This window comes from Botrytis sinoallii (assembly GCF_014898435.1).
Source record: "Botrytis sinoallii strain Bc 23 chromosome Unknown BSIN_013, whole genome shotgun sequence".
In the NCBI taxonomy this organism is placed as follows: domain Eukaryota; kingdom Fungi; phylum Ascomycota; class Leotiomycetes; order Helotiales; family Sclerotiniaceae; genus Botrytis; species Botrytis sinoallii.
The window spans coordinates 512,826-528,724 of record NW_024066040.1 but is presented as its reverse complement, the minus strand read 5'-3'; the positions used below and the strand labels follow the sequence as shown (position 1 = coordinate 528,724).

The 15,899-nt window shown below is 36.9% G+C and overlaps 2 protein-coding genes across 2 annotated transcripts; one reads left to right on the top strand and one right to left on the bottom strand.

Annotated features, from left to right (window-relative positions):
* Positions 1-2,477: 2,477 nt before the first annotated feature.
* Positions 2,478-4,561, bottom strand: EAF02_007598 (uncharacterized protein; the record flags this gene model as incomplete). Its single annotated transcript, XM_038903646.1, has 5 exons — positions 2,478-2,783; positions 2,851-3,048; positions 3,125-3,513; positions 3,570-4,266; positions 4,331-4,561. The coding sequence occupies 5 exons, from the start codon at positions 4,559-4,561 to the stop codon at positions 2,478-2,480; spliced, it is 1,821 nt and encodes a 606-aa protein (XP_038756460.1).
* Positions 4,562-6,319: 1,758 nt separating this feature from the next.
* EAF02_007597 (uncharacterized protein) lies at positions 6,320-9,785 on the top strand (the record flags this gene model as incomplete). Its single annotated transcript, XM_038903645.1, has 3 exons — positions 6,320-6,647; positions 6,699-8,158; positions 8,184-9,785. The coding sequence occupies exons 1-3, from the start codon at positions 6,557-6,559 to the stop codon at positions 9,783-9,785; spliced, it is 3,153 nt and encodes a 1,050-aa protein (XP_038756459.1). The 5' UTR covers positions 6,320-6,556.
* Positions 9,786-15,899: the final 6,114 nt, after the last annotated feature.

The following is a 15,899-nucleotide window of genomic DNA, read 5'->3' as shown; positions in this document are numbered from 1 at the left end:
ATCTCGGTATTTTGTTAAATTTTTGCGGTGATACAGCTTAGGCGTATTGCTGATAATACGGCAAGGTCATTTGATGTGCTACGAAATAGAAAAAGGCAGATCTGCATTATGGGAGGCGAATTCACAATAAACAATCTGAAGAGGAAGATATCATGTTGGGAAAGCATTAGGGACAGATTATTGATGAGAATTTGAACGTGATCACATTGGATCAATGTGTCCGGTGTTCATCTAAAGATATCTATGACCAGGACAAATATTCTCGCAGTGTTGCACTATCAAAGTTATCGTGCTCCCTATTTTTATTCATTAGTTATGGGAACACCTACAGTGGCGGAAGGGTGGACTGGAGGGAATAGGAGATTTACCTGATACTCGGTGGATCTGAAAGTCTTAAAAGGGGTGAAACTTTTCCACCCGTGTGGTTGATCTACAATTTTATCGGCTAATTCAATACTTCAACAGTCGAAGCAATAGTCCTTGAAGTTTTGGCCTGTTAGCGATCCTTAAACTCTTCATTCTATCTTGCCCTCGTCTTCATCTTCTGATCTTTTTTGTTTTACTTGCTTTCCATCCAACTTGTCGATGAAGGTATCACTCAATACACATACCCGCTGTGAATACGCCTGCTTGTATTTCTTCAAAACATGCAATAAATGCACAGGAATACAGACTCATCCCCACTATCTTTCCGAATGTATTCATACAAAACGTGTTGATTATTCATTTAGACAGCTAGTAGGAAGTGATCAGCGAGAGAATGCAATTAAACGCTTTTATATACACACTACTTGTCTTGAGAAATTCTACCAGGGTAGTTTTTATCATTTTTGTTTCTATATAGTTATTTGGCCACTCGGAATCAATGTACCCTGTACCGTCTTTTCTTCCCATTCCATTCCATCCAGTTGTTCTTCAAAAATAAGGTATGTAGCTATATTCATACCCCTTTTGGTCCGAAATCCCTGGGCGAGAAGTAAGTGAACATGAGTAGAAGTCGTCATATCAGACCAAAACAAACGAACTCAAAGAGAAATATCCGAAACCTAGAGAACAGAAGAATAGTATCCATAGCCGACCCTTAAACATCTCCTCTTAATTTTTGGTATTCTCGTGGTGGTGAGATCGAAATGTAAGATTTCATATCAAGTTATCAATTACTATCTATTCACATCGTATCTGTAATATTCTCTTTTATCTTTTCTTTCGCACCTCTTCACGCATTAATTTCAATCCCATTTCATCTCATTCTCAATCCCAATCTCAATACCTAGATATCTCAAAAATAAAATATGGGCGTTGTTTCATATATCCCAAAATCCCAAAATCCATAACATGTCAAAAAGCTACGTCACCGACGTCATTTTATTCGTCTATCGTCATCATCGTCATCGACGTCATGAAGTTATGCGATATGCAACAAAAACTTTTTTCCTTTTTTGATGACGTATATGTGATACATATCATATACACATACATATCTTGGGAAGTGAGAATGGTTTGGATGAAAAAGATGTAATTGAATGTTTGTTTGGAGGAATCCATCAATCATTCAGTAGATAGGTATTTTTTTGGATAAGGGGGGAAAGTTAGGTAACAAGTTGATTAATTAATAGTATAATATAATGAATAGAAGAATGAATGAACTTGACTCTCCAATTCACTCACTCACTCATGAGTAAACTTCATATCGAGTTTATTAAAACCGATATAACCAACATCATATGTGTGGTTGTGTAATATATACGTACCAACCATCAATCATTTACCCACTCTCACTCCCACATCCACACATAATCTATATACAATTTTCTTTGGCCTCCTCTCTCTCCCCATCCCCCTCTTGCACATCCCCCCTCACTCACCCTCATTCTAACCCCAACCCCCAACCAACAGCCAACAAGAAAGGATCCATCCTTCAATCTTCAATCTTCAATCCTCTTCCAACTCCAATCAACGCAATCATATCATAAGAAACCCCCATTAATCAATCAATACTCAATACTCAATACTCAGTAAGTACTCAGTAAGTACTCAGTAAGTACTCGAATTCCCCAAAATTCCAAATCCTCATTTTCATAGTAAGTTGCCTCCAGACGCACCAAGCGCACCAATCAATCAATCCCGACCTGAACTTGAACCAACCAGCAAGTACCCATAGAATAATAATAATATTAACACCCAATTCCTAACCAAATAATAACCAATGAATATCATAACTCCATCGCTTATGCTCGCTAATTTTTTCGAAATTATGTGTGTGGGGGGTGTTATTTTGTAAGGTTGATGGATGTTTCGCTTCATCTCGTTTTCATCTCCTTTCATGATTTTCCGTCATGAGGAATTAATATTCTGTTTTGTTCCGTCGTGTCATGTGTGCTTTGTGTTTTGTTGTATATCAGATACACACACACACAATTTATTATTTTTCGTACCTCAGTTTCCTCAATTTCCTCCTCTTTTTCTTCCCTCTCCCCTTAAAGCTTAACAGGAAACCTTTTCCTCACCCTCCCTCCAAATTTATAAATTATCATCGGCGCCGGAATTAACGCCAGTGCAATGAATCCCAAAACACTATTTCCCCACCCGTAACCTAATTTTGCATACATAGCCGGTCCTACAAGTGGCAAAAATGCTCCGAATAACGACCGTGATACTGTTAATGCTGCGATTCCTGACGCAGCGAAGGATGGGAAGCTGTCGATGACGTATGTTTGAATTGGAATGAAGATACCCATCATACCGAAACCGAAGGGGACGAGGCCGATTATAGGAACGATCCACTGGGGATGTTAGACTCTTCGAAGAAGGGTGAAGTGAAGTGAAAAGGTAGGCAGGAGGAGTACTTACATGAACGCCGCCCTGAATGCTCCAACCATACCAGAAAAAACTAATCGGTATAAAGCAAGCAAAAAATATACAAGCCGGTAATCGCATTTCAGGCTCAAAGATCCCATTATTTGCTTTCGTCATGCGGACTACCGTAACGTCCGATATACGAGCTACTACTACGAGACCAAGGAAGAAACCAAAACCTAGACCTATGTACTAGTTGACAGTTAGACTTGCGGTAAACGGGAGGATGGAAGTTTTGGAGGTGAAAGAGATGAAGAGATATACTCACAGCTAATCCACCTAATTCTGGCGCCCAATGATATTTATCCGTAAAAACCGTCGTAATAGTAGTAAACAATAAATACAGAAGTCCATAAACAACCGCCATATACAAACTCAGAATAAACACAATAGGACTAAAAATTAACATTTTCAGGGGCCGAATCATGGCATTTGCTAGAACAGAAGCGTTTGAATGATGTGCTGAATTGCTTGGATCGTATACGCTGCGGAGATCAGATCGATTGAGTTCTTTGGAGAGACGCGCAACTTTGCGTTTTATGAGGAGACGTGGGTTGGTTTCTACGTTGAGACATTCGATACCGATAGTTATGATGGTTCCGGCAATGAAAAGAATCCAAAATACCCAACGCCAGCCGATTCTTTGGGCTACGAAACCTGGAGATTGGTTAGATGTACTGTACTTTGATGGGTATAATGAATGGGGAAAATACCTCCAGCTATTGGACCAATAACTGGACCAAACAAAGGACCCAGACTGAAAAGTGAAGTCGCCAATCCTCTTCTATCCGCATGAAATAAATCCGCAATCATTCCAGCACCGATGGTTAAACAACCCGAACCACCCAATCCAGCCATAAATCGAAATCCTATCAATGTACTCAAGCTAGGTGCCAATGCACATCCAATCTGCCATACACAAAATATTATATTACCACCTGTAAGAACATATCTTCTCCCATACATCTCAGACAAAGGCGCAAGTATTAATGGCCCAACGACATATCCCAAGACAAAGATACTCACGGTGAAAGAGCTTAATATCAGACTGGAATTATGGAACTCCTTGTCTGCAAATGTTACACCGGGCGCAAACATACTGGAAGCGAGCGGAGATATAAAAGTAATGCTAGCCAGTAAACCCGTCAGCACCCATTTCTTCGTTTCCGGAAAATTCAAAGGCATTTCGGGATCGGTCTGGCTTTCCCATCCTACGATACCGTTTGCGAGATTGGAGACTGGAATAGGTCGCGGTGGAAGTTTGGCGCGCGGAGTATGAGATCGATGGGCTATGCGGGCGAGTCTGGATCCGCTGGAGGATTTCGAGTTCGTGCTGGTTTTATCGTTCGAGTCGGAATTTGGATGTGCGCGATGGGAAGATGGGCCGACTTTTATTGATTCGGTGGTTGTCTAAATGGGAAAGGGATGTTAGTAGGTATTTCGTAAATGCGCAATGCGAGTGGTTGTATCGAACCTTTTGTCTCTCGAGATCATCGATGGGGCCTTCATCCATTGTTTTGACTGCTTCAAGATTCGAATCTCGGTCGGCGATGGATGCATTTGCAGAACCATCATTCTTCGGCGAAGGGTTTCTCGAATTGTCGAATTGGTATGCAGTCGATTCTGTTTTCGTTCCAATTTCATGTTCCTGATCATGTTCCTCTTCTGCCAATGTTCCTTTCTCGAGATCCCGAGGCAAACTCATTATTGACCTCTAAAAAGGTAGCGCAGATGGGGTTTCCAAGTGTAAATCAATTGAAGAGCTTCTAGTAAAGACTCTGCGGGGGCTGGGGAATTATTATCATCGGCAATTATGCATTTAAGGGATGTATGTACAAAATATCGATGTATGGAAAACGTTGAAGATCGATCAGCGGTATAACGGTTTAAGACAAAAAAGGTGGGATATGGGGAAACCTGATGATCGGTGAAGACTCCGTCCAATCCAGAGGGTAGAAAATAAAAACTTGAAAAGGCAATGAGGGTAAAAATACGGGCAAGAATCCGATGGATGCAATGTGCAAACAGGACTGAACTGACTATGAAGTAAGAAAAAAATACCGCAGCGGATAAGAAATGGGTTTTGTAGACAGGGCTCGTACGCGATCAATCAATCCTACCTTGAGAGCGAACCGAACATGTTGATTTTTTGTGGTGACCACATGTTATACCAGTACCTTCTCATTTGCTTTTGGAAGGAAGCTGTCAGTGTTCTTTGCTATTGTCTTGGTATGATTGTTAGGTTGTGGTCGGGTATCCTTAAAGCTTGGATTCAATGGATTGCCAAGACTGCTGAATGAAGGAAAGAACCTCAGACCTGTCTTGCTTGTTTTCAAGACTCGAGACTCAAGAGTTATTTGTTATTGTTAAACTATATGAACGAGACTAGACCGGAGCCTAGTTTGGACAGCTTGGACAGTTTGGACTTTGATCATAACAGAAAGGATGGAATGGAAGCTAGATACGTGATCCCCGGATAGGGTTATAAGGATAGAGCCCTGTTGATAAAGGAGTAACGGCAGGGAGCAAGGTCGATGATTTTGAGAGAGAGAAACAAAAAGGGAAAGCGAGTGCAAGCAACCGAGTGACGAATATAAGAGACTTGAATTGTATTTATACCTAGGTACACACACACACACACATTATGTATGCTACGTATGTTATGAAGACATTATGAAGATATTTATTATTTGTTTTGATTGCGAACATGTGGTGTGTACACAATGTACATGGCAAAGTCATGAACTATACGGTACAGGCGACTAGGTACCTACTCGGTATAGAAATTGAGCCATCAGTAAGCTAAAAAGACAGACAACAGCCACTCTGCCTTGTCTATCACTTTCATACTAACCGTGAGGGTGTGGCAACCGCCGTCATGGTCAGCAACAACTTGGTACTACTTAATACCATTTAGGAAGCTTCTCCGTGTTTATGGTCTAAGCACAAAAATGTACTCGAGTACCGGCATTCAAGATTACATAACCATGTCTTGAAGCTTATCAGCTGGAAATTCTAGCTCGTCTCGAAGTATTGACTATCAACTGGATCTTCCGATTTCAACTCAAGCTTTGTTGACACAATCAAGTGCCGACTATCTTGACCATACAAATCCGTGCCCAAGGTCTCCAGCAGAAAGAATCTAATCTTCTTCAAGATAGAATCAACGATCAACGATCAACTAACCTATTACGAAGGCAGGTTTCAAGATACTTCAGATATGTTCATTCATCTCCGACCGACGATATCATCACTGCTTGAAATTTGTTATCATCACTTGAATAATGATCAAACTTCCTCATATAGTATCGCTGGACTTAGATGAGTCTTATTGTTTGAAATCGTTCGCTTTTTAACATAGCTGTGAGCATTGGTTTTCTTTCCACATGGGAAGAGTACTCATAAAATGGCCGAAAACGATTGTTATACCCAAAATCATCAAAGAAAGTCTTTGAAGTGTTGAAGAATACTGCAAAGGAATCGGAAATGAAAGAACTCTGTGGTTCTTGGAGAACAATGAAATCAGATTTCTCTTTTAACCTCAACAGCATCTACATTCTTAGTTTCATGTGCGCTTATTCGAGGAATGCTAACACGACTGCTCCATGTCTAACACTCTCTGCCTTGTATTAACAAATATCATCGAGGTTTTAGTATAGTGGAAAGTTGCCCTTGAAATCTATATTTTGCTGTCGACATTATGGCAGGAGACAATTCACAACAAGTTGTGGTGAAAGGCGGAGTATCAAAGCCATGGGATCCTACAAGTCTAGCAGTTGGAGGAGCTATGTGTAAGTGTCATTCTCAATTGCAGTCTTGCTTGTCTAAACTGATGAATCTAGTGGCACCTCGAGGACCAGCTCCAAGTTTGACTGGCCCTGTCCATCCATTGTTTGCACGCAGCAGATGGGAAATCTCTGATGAGGACTACCAGCTCTTAATGCCAAGTATGCGACTTGCCACACGGCTTTTAGAAGTCGGAATGCCGTATTTAGCAAGTTTTTTGCCATCAAGCATCATCTTTGGCTCGCCGCAAGAAGTATCGCACGCTGAACATAGCCATCTTGTCTGCCCACAAGTAATTCCGTTGAAACACACAGTTTTGCTCAAGGACCTTCAAGCAGCAGAGGTGGAGCTTGAAGACATCGCAAGATGTATCAAATGGAGATTGAATGATAGAATGCATGCGACTCGGAATTGGAATGGTATCACAAGAATAGTAGATTACGGAGAAGCAGACTTTCACGAACTCGATGAGAATGAGGTCAGGGAATCGGATTTACAAGCAGCTCAAGCAGGCCGGGTACGACGGCCACTCGTTATTGCAATCATGGATTTACTATTGGTACCAATGCGTACCCACCCGGTTGATTCCGAAATTCGCGTTAAAGCACAGTTTATGGCAGCAATTACAATGATTCATGAAATTGGACATGCAATATTCCTCCAAGATTACCGGTCGTTCAACCCACCTTCTGGTGATGAGCCTTACGTTGAGAAAGACGTCGATAGCGAACTAGGAAGGTCTTTCGTGAGCTGGATTTTTAATGGATTCCATCCTCAATTCTGCGAATCTTATGACCAAGATGCCAAATTTGGTAGTCTGGGGTGGTCTTTATATTGGCAACCTTTATTTAAAACCGATAGGTTATTTGGCAATGAAAAAGAACACAAGCGGCCATTATACGAAAAACTCTTTGCAATTCCTGTCAGTTATCTCTCAAACACATTTCGGCAGACTTGGTGGGAAGCTAATCAACGCGGCGTCCCTCTACATCAACTCGCTGCGACCTTGAAAAAGAGCTTAAACTTGGATTACAGTGACAAAGCGGAGGCTGCTATCTCTGTGAAGGCAAATTGGTGGATGGATCCGATTGCAAAACTTCCTAGATGGAAAGGCCACTATAGAATTTCAAAGTTCTCTTCGGGCCAGCCTGTCCAAGGACTCGTAAAAGACCAAATCGTCGCGCAAATGAAATTAGAAAAGCAGTCCTTTACTTTGACTATACATGATGAAATAGATAAAAATTACGATGCTGAGCTTGAACGATTGCCAAGAGAACAAACGCCCTGTTCATGGGAAGATAAGGTCATTGCAGGGAATAACAATAGAACGGTAATTGCTTATAGCATCGAGACGCACGATGATGGAATGTTAGATGAGGATATAGGCTACATTCAAGATGATGATTCCGAAATCGTAACGCAAATCGAAGTTCGCTATCGTCCGACAACCGATTTCCAGCCTAGGTCGACAAAACTCATTCCGCCCAACAAACTAGTGGAAGAGGCTCGGAAAGAGGTTTGGGCTGAAATAGCTGCCGAAGAAAAAAGCAGCAGCCTCTGAGATGTTCGCATCAGGTCCAAGGGTCAAAAAACGCGGAAGCTTGAACAACTCTCTTTCAGGACCAAGCAAGCGTTTGAGAACATTTCTCGAAGCAGACAAGGTGGATGAGAATTCTACACTTGCAGAAAAAGTTTTGAAGGCACTTAGCCAAGCATCGGCAAATGAGATTGGCCATTGGACAAGAATTCAAGCATGGTATTATTGCTTGCAACATGGTCTTTCGTTGCTCCAATTACCTAAAACTGCCGCAGCACAACAAGCAAAACTCGACAACGGTACGGAAATGGGGAATAAAATTATGCGAAAAATACAGTACCATCTCCTAGAGAAACTTTGGGGAGAGATTCATGACGATGATCCAAAACCGGAGTCGGTTCTAGTAGCAAAGTACATCCTTGGCCTGATAGATTTTTTTGTGGATGAAGATGTGGACAGTTTGTCTGTAAGAATGAAAATGCCTGTTCCAAATACTCCTAGTCAGAGGGCGGAGGTCAGAGCTGAGTGTAAAGGTTACTTCGAAAGAGTAATCAAGGGCGAGGAATTGAGAGAACCCTCACCTCAAGTGGGCCTCACTTTAGAGCAGCAATTAGCACCTCTGCACAAGTTGGCTCCAGAACCATCCCAATGGTCAGAAGATGATTTGAGATCTAGGTGTCGCCATAAATCAATTTCACAGTGGGGATCTATCTCTGGCCTAATCACCCGCGTCAATCGTTTCAGAGAGGAAGAAAAGAACGTCAAAGTGGGTATAGCCGGACGAATTAAACCTCCTCCTGGTAGGACTGATCGTACCGGCACAGAAATTTATCGTTTCAGCGCGGTCCTCCGACACAGTTCTCTTGATGCTCTCAAAAGCTCACTTTTTATTGCTGGCAATTTTCCTTCAGACACCGAACTCGATCTCTGGGTTAATTCAGACCATATCCTCCAACCCGGTCCCTTAAGTGAGCAGATTTCCACCGTAGATTGGAAGCGTCTTGTTCTACGCGCATGGCGTACGGCAACTCCCAAAGAACCAATCAAAATCAGCCGAGAAGAGCGCATTAAGAAAATAAATAGACATAACGAACTTATCGACAGTAAACTTAGAGGCGAACAGCGAAAGTCTATAAAAGAACTGACAAATGAAGAAATAGTAACAGAATATCCACATCCTGGATCTGTTCTTAACAAAGTCACGGATATTTCTCAACGCGCACTCGCGTTAACTCGTATCCGTAACGCGCCGGGTACAATACCAGGTCAGAGTTATAAGAAGCATGACCGTGCTCATTTGATCAAGGGGAGACACTTGAATGATATGATTATGGATTTGGAAGATTTGGAGACAAAGGTGAAGGAGGGTAAGGAGAAGAAAACTGGAATTTACGATATGGAACAGAGGGAATCGAGGTACTGGAAGGAGCTGGGCGAAAAGGAGGCTAGGAGAATCACGAATATGAAGTTGGTGGAGAACAGATTTACGAAGCAATGGGGGGCAGGTGAGAGGTTGGGGGTTGGCGAGGAAGAGGTGCTCGAAGAAGTCAAGGGGAAGAAGGGAAAGGAGGTGGAGGAGGATGATTGGCATGAGGATTATGTGTAAGAGAGTTTGCGGATATGCTGTTTATCTATTCATCTTGTTGCTTGTTATGTTTCTGTAATTTTCCTTAACTTATAATGTATCGAACGAGATAGAGCAACATATTATGTATGTATGTACGATATTTCTCAACTAATTTGCATTTCTGCTCCCGAAGTTTTAGAAGATTCTTTTGTATCATGTTCAAATGTGAGTGAATATTTTGTACTAAATATTATCATTCTATTATACCATCACCGACCTCTCTTCTAATCTTCCAGTAGTGTCCTTTCAATCAGCTAAATGCTGTTTAATTGTCTTCTTCTTCTCTTCCTCTCTCATTTCGTTTCGTATCACATATAACAAAAAAGCCCCTTAAATATTCCTCCCTTTCTTCCTTCTATCTACTCCTCAATACCCTCCCCCCCCCGTCCCCCCCCCATCTCGTCTCAAATTTACATCATTTCATCGTCCTCAAAGAAACCGCCATTCCTTCCTCTTTCTTCTCTTCCCCAACAAAGAACCTCCTTCCCTTTTCTCTCTAGCTCAACCCCCTAAACTCCAATCAAGCACTAGACATCTAATGACAATGAAAGAGTACAGTCCAAGTAACACACACATCATATAATAGTAGAAGAAACAAGGGTTCTCTATTTCAGTGGTAGAATTTTTGTTTTGGGTTTTCTGAATCTAAATTGTAAGATATTGGAGGTAAGATCTTACAATTGAATAGTGGAAAGAAGATCCTTAAAATCTTGAAAGCATTCTACAGAGCCGTTACTTAAGTTGCGTGTACCTGGTATACTATCCTCTTGCAACTTTGAATTCGGAGCACTGGGCCGAATATTGTAATCATGCTCGGTATATCTTCATCAATTTATATAATTTTTGTTCTTCGCCTGGAGTACTGAAACTTGCGAGCCTCTACAATGATATTTGACTGACATAATATAACATATGGGGAACTCGGACACTTTTAGCTTATCACCAATTTGAAATCATAATAACTTTTATTATATATACCCAATCACTTTCTACATCTACTCAAATTGAAGAAAAGCTTCAAAAGGCTATAATTTCACTTCAATTGAAAGAATTTAAATCAATTAGAAAGACTATAAAGCATTTTGAAATTGTCACGGCGCCAACTACATGATCTGTAGTTGCCTTCGTGCCTCAGGCACAGAATACTAGCGCGCCCTACTTCCTATAAGTAGGGCTTCACTCTTCCATAGCTCTTCTACCCTTATGGTACAATATAAGTCTTTACCCGTACCATGACAGAAATCCCTAAGTCTATCCTAACTGATAGATTGGCTGAAAAGAAAACACATTTCCAAACCTACAAAATGGCTCAAATTCTTTCAAATGTAGAAGAAAATACTTTTGTATAATGAATTTCATAACTTATTATTATTGGATTTCTTATTATATTTATATTAGTAAAGGAAATGGCTAACGAAATTCGTTTTCGATGTGTTTAGATTATATTATCTCGAAATCCTACCTTAACAGAAATTCCATTTATAGGCTATGAATAGATCTATAGATTCCAAAAACGATATTCAGAACTTAAAATATACTATTTATGTTAATTAGAGTTTAATCGGATTAAAAAAGCAACTTTAAAGAATATTCAGGTTTGGTTTGATGTGTTTTGTATATATCTCATTAAACAAAAGTATGAATTAAATGATATATATAACACTTTGCCTTAGAAGAACTACGAGAACAGGATATAATTTATCCTTAGAATCTACAACTACAGAATCGAGAGCAAAGCGCTCATAGAGCGTTCCTATATACTAGCTATATATATGTGATTGTATATATATATAAGCATATATATAAGCGATCACAGCTACAATTGAATGCGATTCGTAATATTATCTTCCTTTTCGAAAAAGCTTGCCCTCAAGCTTTACAATTATCTAATCTGTAGACATATCGGTAATCCTAATAAGATATTATTGTTTATATTATAATATAGTATGATAAACAAATATATGCGCAAATTTTGCTTTTTTCGTAATGGGAAGGTATATAGAAAACGAAGAAAACCGTTCTATAACTTAATAATAGTATGAAGCCTTCGAAATATATAGATTATCCGAATTTCCCTTTCTTTTTTAAATCTTTTTTGATTATTTATTTTCTTTGTATTTTTTAATTAATAATCAATATGCCTTTTATATTATCAAGAAAACATAACAGTAAGAGCAAGTTGTTATTAATATAGCTGAAATAACGAAAGGCTATGTATATAGTGATGAGTTATTTTTTTTTTTTTTGTATTTGTTTTGTTGATATATTTTTTTATAGCTTATAGTAAAGAGAGTATCTGCTTCTTCTATTATACAAGACAAGCGTCTTATTAAAGAAGAGAAGAAGTCGAGCTATAGCGGGAGTAATAGTAATTTTGTTAGTAAGAAGGAGAATAATAAGGAAGATGAATTGGACAACAAAAATGCATGTAAGTGAGGCTTTCTTTTAGTATCTCTAACTTGTGATTGGCTTGTCTAATAAATGCAATTATAGATATTAAAGGCAATATACCTAAGGATAGGGTTGATCTTCGATATGCTTATTGGATATATTCGTTTTATTGTTTTTTGAGATAGAATTTGAAGAAAGAATATAATTCTTTAATCAATTGTATTAATAATTACAAAAAGAAGTTTGCTGATAAGTTGATTATAATGATATATTATTTTTGTGATTTCGAAAATAATAGCGAGATAGTTGAGGAAGATATTCTAAAGGCCTTATATCAAAGTCAATCTGATTACAAATTCGATATACCTTATTACAAAAGTGTTGGTTTTATTAATATTAATGAATAAGGATCTCTAAGTAAGAGGTTATCAAAAAAGATAATATTACAGTAGGAATAATATATTTGAAAGAATAGCTGGATTTGTATTAACTGTATATATAGTTGTGTTTCTAGCAAGGGAAATAATATTTACTATCAATTTCTTGGATAATTGTTTGATTAATCTTGCTGTCTACTTTGTCTGACTGATAAGCATAAGTGTGAGTGTTTATTTAATAGGGATATGTGTAAAATGTTTTTCCAATACTGATTGGTTATTATTGAGTATAGCAATATAGCAAAGGTAAATTATAACTTTGCTAGTTTTTAATAAAGTTAATTCTTAAGATAGCTTGATATACGGAAAAAGCTAAAAAGTCGTATTTCGAAAGAAATATTTCCTTTTATCCTTATTCGAGAAGCTGCAAAGCGTTATGTAGTGAAGGTTGCAGTACAGGGAGACAAATTGGAGTAGCAGTATCAGTTTGTTATAACTCAAATGGAAGCAAAGCTTTCAGCAATTTGCAAGCGGTTGGGTATAACTAAACACCAGCTTGGTCTTGTTGTTGTATATATTGTGATTAAGGGTTGTTTTGTCTTTCAACTTGTAATTATCTTGTGTGTACTTATTATCACTATTGACTAGAGACTCAGCTGGTATTTCGATTTAAACCATTCAGTTTTTGCTATTATATCTTATCTAATTATAACTATTAATGATTATAGAGGCTTCTTTCTAATTTAATTTAAATCTATCAAATAGAGGAAAAGACTTTCTTTATTGATATTTCATCTTTATCCAATTGCTTTTAGCCTTTTATACAATTAGGATTTTCTTTATTATAATAATGAATTAAAGAAATTCTTTCTATCTTTTTTATTTATATATTAATTATTATTTATAAAATCATAATTATCCTTTCCATTCTTATAAAGATAAATCCATTTCGATAGGTATATAAAGAGTTCTAACAGAATGAGATTTTGTAAATAAAAGTCATAGAGGTAGTACAAGGCAGTTTTTAAATCAAAGGCAGAGTATCAGATAAAATTATTATCAGTATTCAGCTATAATACTCTATACTTAAGCTGTCAATATACTTTCTTTATAATTAGAATACATTCCACTTCTCATTTGGTATTATTAGTGATATTTATTGGAAACAATGGTTTAAGGATTTGTTTAGAAAATAGATTATCTATTGCTTTGCAAAGCTTATTAGATGGAAATACAGAGTGGACTTTTATAGTAGGCGGTAAATCCAATCGAAAGGAATCTCTAGTCCGACCAATAATCTTGAATCTCCTTTGAATAGAGTAATCCAGTTTTTTGAATGATTATTGTATCGGAAAGTCCCTTATACTGAGCTATATATAATCTCTCATATCGAAATCGACTAAGCAATAATACAAATTAGCTGATCGAGATATCTTTTCTTGTATATACAAGATATTTTCTTTTGCTCAATCGAATACTAATTTATTATATTTAATATATTCTCTAGTATTGATTATATTCAAATCATTGATAGATACAATAGAGTTGGATTTCCAATCCTAGGGATTGCAGAGTAAATAGTTATACAAGATCTTATATAGGGTTTGATTACCTAATAATTCATAGAGAAGTGTAAGTTGAGTATAATTCATTATTGATAGGAATTCAAATCAATTATCTTGATAATAGTTTATAAAGGATTACAAGTGTTGTTAAAGATATTGATTATAAATCTCAGTTTGACTATTAGTTTGTAGATAGTGAATGATAAATAATTTGATTTGTATTTCTAAGATATTATTGAATTCTTGCCAGAATTTGGATATGAATTGAGGATTACAATTAGAGATTATAGTTTTCGGGATATTGTAATATCTGTATATATAATATAGGTATAAGTAGGCCTGATCTTTCGAATCAATTGATTTATAACAGAATATCGAAATAGCTTGTTTGATCAATCGATTAATAATAACGAATATATTGTTATAATTGTATTTATCCTTATTGAAATTACAATAGTCTATAATAACATATTGCCATATTCATATAGGAATCGGGAGCGGATAGAGAAGACTAGGAGTGCGATCTCTTGATACAGAGCTACGCTTGTATTTGTAGCAATTCCGTATATATTAGTCGATTATATTGTTTATATTCTTTTAATAGTATTAATTAGCTAAAAGAGTATAAATCTTTTTAATACTAAAGTGTATAGTAAAAACTGAATCGTGAACTTCGCAAATCAAATAGGTTTACAGATTTTCGATATTCGATATATAAAGTCGATCATTATAAAACAAGAGTTCTTTCTCGAGTGTAAGATACTTGTACGATTTGGTAGTCTAAATGCATAAAGCTTTTAAACTCGAATAGAATCTATTTACTTTAATAATATGATTTATAATATCTGTTGGTATTACCATGGGGATGGTGAAGTAATATAGTACTAATGATTCACACTATTGTAATATTGCTCGAGGTTCTAAAAGCTAAAGGCTACGAATGTATATGCTATAGTGTGGAGGCGCTAGCATATGCGTTAGTGCAGTCAGTCACATAATCCCTATCCCAATACTAGCAACTCTCTAAAGTCATTGTATTATGTCTTTTCTAGCTAATATCCCTTTCTCAGTATAATTATTTGTATTATTAATCTTTTTTAAACCTATTCTATAATCTTAATCTTTATAGTATTATTATTAATCAAGTCCTTTAGGGCTTAATACAATTTAGATTTAGTTATCATATCTGTTGAATTAGATTCTCTATTAATCCACTTGATCTCTATAATCTTCTATTTCTCATATACCTTTCGAATTGTTATTATATTGATTATTAGTTTCTTTTCAATAATTATACCAAGCTTTATGAAATAGTTGTATAATAATCTCAAATCGATATATATAACTAATAATATCTTGCAATTTGGGAAGATCTTATCAAGTGTGCCTTTAATTGCTATGCTAATATTAAAGCCCAAAACCATATTATAGAGCTCTAATACTAATATACTTCTAGTAACTTTTTTATACTTGATTGACAATCAATAAATAATATTAGCCCTATCGAATTTGTCCATTAGAACAATAATATATCTAATCTAGAAAGACAAATCTTTATTATTAGCAAAGGATATATTTATGAATATAATCAATTTAAAAGAATCCATATCAAATAAAACAAATTATAATCCTCTCTCTGAGTTATCAATCTACTATTAGATATATTTATTGAGAATATTAATATCTTCTTCTTTTGAATTAATTATTTATATTATATATAATAAATCAAAGGCTACCTCTGATTGATATATAATTATCAT